The sequence below is a fragment of the Alosa pseudoharengus genome, unplaced genomic scaffold, assembly GCF_046254945.1.
Source record: "Alosa pseudoharengus isolate Yale_2024_CS ecotype anadromous, Long Island Sound unplaced genomic scaffold, YU_APseudo_1.1 YU_APseudo_1.1_scf_10, whole genome shotgun sequence".
Taxonomy (NCBI): domain Eukaryota; kingdom Metazoa; phylum Chordata; class Actinopteri; order Clupeiformes; family Clupeidae; genus Alosa; species Alosa pseudoharengus.
This window is the reverse complement of record NW_027468565.1, coordinates 29,915,801-29,923,300: the sequence shown is the minus strand read 5'-3', so window position 1 is coordinate 29,923,300 and position 7,500 is coordinate 29,915,801. Positions and strand designations below refer to the sequence as shown.

The 7,500-nt window shown below is 42.3% G+C and overlaps 1 protein-coding gene across 4 annotated transcripts in view; it reads right to left on the bottom strand.

Moving 5' to 3' along the window:
- Window positions 1-7,500, bottom strand: part of fgd4a (FYVE, RhoGEF and PH domain containing 4a) — a 69,120-nt gene that overhangs the window by 51,098 nt on the left and 10,522 nt on the right. Inside the window, exon 1 of one of the 4 annotated variants that reach the window (XM_076269481.1) lies at window positions 7,051-7,120. The exons of the other annotated variants lie outside the window; for them this stretch is intronic. Within the exon in view, the coding sequence (XP_076125596.1) occupies window positions 7,051-7,105 (55 nt within the window). The 5' untranslated portion in view covers window positions 7,106-7,120. Of the gene's footprint in view, window positions 1-7,050; window positions 7,121-7,500 lie in introns of those variants that run through there. 4 annotated transcript variants of the gene reach the window in all.

Sequence of the window (7,500 nt, the reverse complement as noted above, 5' to 3'; positions counted from 1 at the left end):
ACACACGATTTCCAACTAGTAATGGGCCCATTAGTGAAGAGTTGTGAGCTATGAAAAAGCCCCACCAACAAAACAGGTCTTAAACATTCATTCCTATGTGATTTGGCAGGTGTGAGGGTGACCTTTGACTAATACGCACGTGGACACCTGTATATATGACACACACACACACACACGCACACAGTGTGACTGTGATACTGCTTAAGTGACCTCATTCTGGAGCAGACATGGTGTGGAGCAGCAGTTGAACAGTGAAAGCCAATTACCGGCACTGCATTTAATCTGCCACCAGACACACTGTACAAGGAACTCACACGCACATGCACTCCCCATACACACACACACACACACACACACACACATGCACTCCCCATACACACACACACACACACACACACACACACACACACACACACACACACACACACATAAACACACACACACACACACATGCACTCCCCATACACACACACACACACACACACACATGCACTCCCCATACACACACACACACACACACATGCACTCCCCATACACACACACACACACACACACACACACACACACACACACACACACACACACACACACACACACACACACACACACACACACACATACACACACACACACACTTAATCTGCTGCCAGATATCCTGTACAGGGCAAGATATATCACCTACCCTGCTGCTACGTTGCCATTATCTAATTTGACATTGTTCTAATCTACATTAGTCCACAACTAGCCTACTACAGCCCATCACATCAGACAGGCACACTTGAAGTGAACTGAAGTTGAAAAACCATTAAACCAGTAAGCCAAGCCCCCCCATCCCCCCCCCCCACACACACACACACAAAACCAGAACCTAAAAAACACTAACGCTAATCTTGCTTGCCAATGCACGGGGCATCTGAGGCCGTGTCCCATCCTGCTCCTGCCCCACACTGCCCCATTTCATTTTCATTTCATTTATTTATTTAAAGGACAGTGCACATTGATCAACATTTCTGTAAATGTGCCAGTGTTAGCCAGCAGGCTAATTTTCAACTGTAGTCCGTTGGCAAGATGTTATACTAGGCACATGGTGGATTTTTGTATGCCCACACTGCCCCACACTGCCCTGTGTTGCCCTGGGGCCTTTTAAGCAGGAAATTCATTAGCTGTTCACACACTCAATCACCAGTAACAGCACTCTCAAAAGTCTCTCTGCTCTCTGTCTCAAATCTAATCATGAGCCAGATTAATGGCAGCCACTTTCATGCTGGGTCAGGTCTGGCATGACCGTGTTGGCAGTAGCAGTCTGCTACACTACAACATGAAGACAGACAAACCATCTGAAGCTTTCAGCTCTGGGCTTAAACACAGTGGTCCAAATTTGTCCGTATTGATCTGTTGTCTGCAGTAATTTTCACAATGACTTGCATGTGTGCCCCCTGGTGGCTGACTGAAGCACTGCATCCCCAGATGTTCATCCTCTGAGAGGCTTTTGGTGGATCGTATCACTGAGGGCAAACACGCGCTGTGGGATTTCTGGGTCAAAGATTAAACCTGATCCCTGATCCTGGAACGGGCTTAAGATGAATATCCACTGACGTGCTGGGTTCAGCAGCGTGTAAGCTGTGCTGTTTGAGTAAAAGCAAGAGTTAATATTCTGTCTCCCCCTCACCCCTCCTTCCCTTGTGTGTGTGTGTGTGTGTGTGTGTGTGTGTGTGTGTTTTCATGTCTCTCTTGATACTGGAACAATGCATCTGCTCAAAGCCCACAAAACAGGAGGCCTTCCCTTTCCTGCCTCAAAAAAGGTGAAGGGGGTTAACTACACACACACACACACACAAACACACACACACACACACACACACACACACACACACACACACACAGTCCTTGCCAAGTGGAGTAGGTATGTGGGATTTGCTCTAGGGAACAGAACAGGGGACATTCACCAACTCTAGTCTAATTAATCTAAAACAGTAGACCCTTAGTATGCAGCTAGATGCTACTGTAAGCTACATTCTTATTATGTTTAGCAGTAGCATCAGCGTTAGTGGTTTTAATTTTATTTTAGTCATAGAAAATCTAGGATGTTAAATTCATCACGACTTGCGACTCGAGTTAAGCTTTTTTTTTAAGTTGGCAAAAGTTTGATCAACAAGGCATCTAGCTCCGCTGGTGGGAAAACGCATGGGACTCATGAGTTGTAGCGCTATCCTATTGTGTGCAGAGGGAATTTGAAAGACAACCGTTTATCCCACCCCTCGGATTGAGCACTGCCAATGGTGAGTTCCCAGACTCTACATCTTGATGTGGGTCTGGCTTGTCAGGCTAACAAAACCCACTATTGGTCACACAAAATGCAAAATGCCTCAAATCTCCAGCAAAATGACACACAACCAGGCTTGGAATTTCACCATTCTGGGGGCAAGGCCACTTGGCCTTCAGTTGGGCATATTTGGTGGGGGGCACAAAGGCCACATGTCAGGGCACCAAGGCCAAAGTTAACTATACAGTAGTAGGCTATAAAAATGATCAAAGTTGTATTTAGCCTATTCACTGCAGTAGACCTGCATCACTGTATGAAACATTACAAAAACATGAAACATGACATATTACATGTAACTGTAAATCATCTGATCATCTAATAAAAACAGATATCTAGGCTATATATAAAATGTATTTTATATTTGGCCTGCTATGAAATCATGTATTGAACAATTTAAATGTAGCACAGCTCAGCTTTAAGAAACTCAAATAGCCTAGATGCATGCTTAGCATTTTGTGATCATTAAGGCTACTTTCACAAACTCTTAGTCAGCTGTCCTCTGATTTACCAATATCTAGGCGATATTTGTAACATTTATTTTGTATTTGGCCCGTTATGAAATCATGTGGAACAATTTAAACACATTGTAAAACGTAAAGCCCAAATTTGGAGACATCCATGCATGTCGAAATGTACTGCAAATTCAAAACTGGATTACTCTGGAACGGCTAACTGTACAGGGGACTGCTTTACACCTTTGTGTTCGGTAAGGTCTGCTGTTTATTCTGATATGTGGTTTGTCATGTGTTAAAAGAAGGGTTCGTGAAGTATTCCACCGAGATGAATGGGTAGGGAGATCATGGACGCAAAACCTTCAGTAGAATGTATGATTAAATTTAATTATATTATTTACTTTTCTCGCGAACCGTTTAACACAGCAATTATCGGCTAACATCGTTTAAAAGCTGAGAAAAAGCTCTTTCATGTGATACTTGTGATGTCTGTGTGATGAATAGGCTACTTCGCGAGTAGTTCAACTGAGAAGAATGGGTGAATTTGGACGCACTTTCTTGCGCTGTCACTTTCTCCACTGCGTAAAAGACTAAATTAATTTGCGCTGTGAATGCTAAGATTATTTTGACAGGCCACAGGCTAAATAAAAATCGCTATTAGTAGGACAAAGCAGAATATTGAAAGAAGGGGGCACCAAGGCCACCGTGGCCTGTAAACCTATGATTTTCAAAGGGGCTTCACGGCCAACGCAAGGGGCTACGACGGCCATGGCCGTCGTGGCCGCCGTGAAATTCCTACCCTGCACACAACATTCAAAATGTCAAACAAATCCCTAAATCAAGCATTCACCTCACATTATAAACACTTTTGCCATAATATGACATTTTGGATACACGCTGTTGCTCAAAACCTAAAGCTCTTCTGTCTTTCATGGGCTTATATTTCCATAAAAGAGTAAAAGTCATCTACAGAGAGAAGTTGACTGTTTACACAACATTTTCAAAACTCTGTGTATAAACAGTTGTAAGAAACTGTAAAATGAGATCGGTACCAACACAGGCAACTTTTTCAACTGCTTACACACTAAATCTTGGCTTGTCACACAATTTTCTAAACAGGTCTTCCAAACATCATAACCCCACACCAAATCTGCAAAACTGTACACTAATTCTCAGTGTTTGACTCAGTTTTCAATTTCCTAAAAAAACATTTTGCAAAACACCACACACAATGTTCTACCTAACAAACAAAAATCTAACAGGAAGTAACTTGATTTCATTTTTCACAACCCATCAAAATGCCACACTAAATCAACAGTACTTCACTCTCTCTCTTCACATGTGTAAACACTCATTTCTTTACTGAACACCATCCTATCATTGCCTTAGTATAGGCCTATGAATAGATATACTCTAGACCCTCTCAATCTGTTCCTAGAGGATTTACAGTTGAAATGTTCATAACAATGCAGATGTTTTGAAATGAAAATGAATTGGACTTTAGCGTAATGTTCTACAAAAGGTCGACTTTACGCAAAACTTCTCTTTTGTTCCCAAGTTACCATTAGCTATATATATATAATATATATATATATATATATATATATATATATATATATATATATATAGCTAATGTATATATATAAATATGTAAATATATATATATATTTATATATACTGTAGAGTCTATAGGGCTGAATATACTTGCCCAACTGCCCCCACCCCAAATAAATAAATAAATAAAAAATACACACAGTAATATATTTTCTTTGGAAAAAGCAAAGTAATTTGATAGTAGTCAGTAATTTCTTTCTTTGGAAATACAGTCATTTCTGTCTTTGGCAAAATCAGCTTTTTCAAAACTTCATGTTCATCTGGTGGCCATTGTATTTTGCTTCTTTTTTCCTTGTTGGCTAAAAATACTGTATTCACAACAGCAAATTATTTGGGAAAAAATCACTATTTTTGGTGTCAATATTGCTTACATGTTTACTGTGTATTTATAACTTCGCCCTGTATATGACTTTCACTCTTGTATGGAAATATACATAGAAGCCCATGAAAGACAGAAGAGCTTTAGGTTTTGAGCAACAGTGTGTGTATGATCCAAAATGTCATGACAAAAGTGTTTATAATGTGAGGCAAATGCTTGCTTTAAAGATGTGTTGATGACATTTTGAATGTTGTGTGTCATTTTGAGGCATTTTGCATATTGTGTGAGCAATTGTGGGTTTTGTGTGTAGAGTTTAAAAAAAATAGACACAGAGTTATGAAAATGTGTGTAAACAGTTATAAAAAACTGTATTACGGGTTGGACCTACACACACAAATTCTCTCTCTCTCTCTCTCTCTCTCTCTGTCTCTCTCTGTCTCTCTCTCACACACAAATCCAAACCCTGCCCACACACACACAAAGGAGTGGTCTTCATGGAGGATCAATTGGATTCAAGAATGAGAGATAGAGAGAGAGAGAGAGAGAAAGATGTGCAAATACTCCACTGACCAGCAGCTGTTGGTTAAACCATACTTAATCTGAAAGTAATAGAGGACAGGGGTTAAAGTGAGAGAACAGAAGGGAGAGAGAAAGAGAGAGAGAGAGAGAGAGAGAGAGAGAGAATGAGAGAAAGAGAAACAGTGAGAGAGAGAAGAGCAGGATTAAAGTGTATGAGTGGCATGTTTGCTTTGTAGAATGGAGCCTAGATTGAGTTTACTGTATGCACACGTGTGTATGCATTTGTCTATGTCCTCAACACTCCTAAGCTTCAAATCATCGCTCCAACACACACACACACACACACACACACACACATACACACACACACACACACACACACACACACACACACGCACACACGCACGCTCCTTATACATCACCAACCCTCATAGTATGCATTCACATATACACACTCATTACATGCTCATTTATTTGTTCTCTATGTTTCGTTTACCCAGTGAGGAATAGGAACTATATGCCAACAACTACTTTACCCATAAATATACACACACAGAGAGAGAAAATATAAGTATACCAACCATAAAATTATCCATGGCCACTAACCACCACTCTTGCCTAATGTTCAGCTCTCTCCTCTCATCACTAGAGTCCCTGCTGCTAGCCACAACCCAGGGGCAAAAGCCACTGGCATCTACTGGAACAACCAAAGAAAATCACAGCCTTTCACCACAAACCAACTCTAAACTTAATCCTGAGTGGAGCCTGCATCACGACCTACCACAGGTGCACTCTGAAGATTAGCTGCCACTCTTGGGCCATTTCCGATCTAAGTGAAAGCTGTCAGACCTCATACAAAGTTCTTCATTTCAAATTCATTTTAAAAATTGCCATGGTTACAAGATGACTCACCAGAGACCCATCACAAATAATGTTTTTAACATCTACAGTAAAGACACTTCTTAATTATGAATCCCATAGCTTTTCATAGTGCCTTTACTAAACATTACTGCAAATGGAAATGTCACAAAGATCAAGAACTTCTCAAAAACCAGTCTTCATTTCCCAGCTCACCTACGCCCTCACACCCACACACAAACAAACAAACACACACACACACACACACACACACACACACACACACACACACACACACACACACACACACACAGCCACCCACACACACACACACACACACACACACACACACACACGCACACACACACACACACACACAGCCACACACACACACACACACACACACACACACACACACACACACACACACACACACACACAGCCACCCACACACACACACACACACACACACACACACACACACACACAGCCACACACACACACACACACACACACACCCACACACACACACACACACACACACACACACACACACACACACACACACATCCAGCCCTGCCCGCTCCATGCTCTTGTCTCAGTAGGAAGGTGCCACTGTACCTCTGGATCTCCAGAAACAGTATTTCCGTCGTCGTTTCATGCTGCCGGTAGCCTACAGCTGCCTACTGTCCGCCATGAGCCTGATTACTAATGTCCTGCTAGCCACGGTCTCATTCAGCCTCATGCAGCCTAAATCCATGAGGCCAGCCTTTCCCTGTTTCCTGTGGAAAGCAGCGTTGCTTGCGCGTGTGTGTGTGTGTGTGTGTGTGTGTGTGTGTGTGTGTGTGTGTGCGTATGTATGTATGTGTGTGTGTGTACGCAAGCTGATGTTGGACAATCAAGTTTACACTCCAACCATCTTCCCGCTACAAATGCTGAGGGACAACAGCACAGTGTTCACCTACCCGAAGCCACGCAGCGGAGGCAAGACCTCCAGTGCCCACTGCCCAGGCAGTCCATTGCCTTCCCATCAGCCTCTTGGGCCGTCCACCGATAAACAAACAAGTAATAAATTAAATGAGCATGCGACTCCACAAAGGACGAAGGAAGGGAATGTTTGAGAGAGCTGGAGAACAAGAGAGAGTGGGAGAGAAAAGAAGAGAGAGAGAAAGAGAGAGAAAAGAAGAGAGAGAGAGAGAGAGAGAGAGGAGGAAACACACACAATAACTCCTATGAATGAATAGCTGACAAAAATATCCCAAAAGCCATTGTCCCTCCCTCTCTGTCTCTCTCTCTTCCTCTCCTGTCTATCTCACTCACTTCAGTGGACCATCTATTCTTCACTTACTATGAAATGACCCAAGAGCTCCACATGTCCACAACTACGCACAAACAAATGTGTTGACTAGAATAGG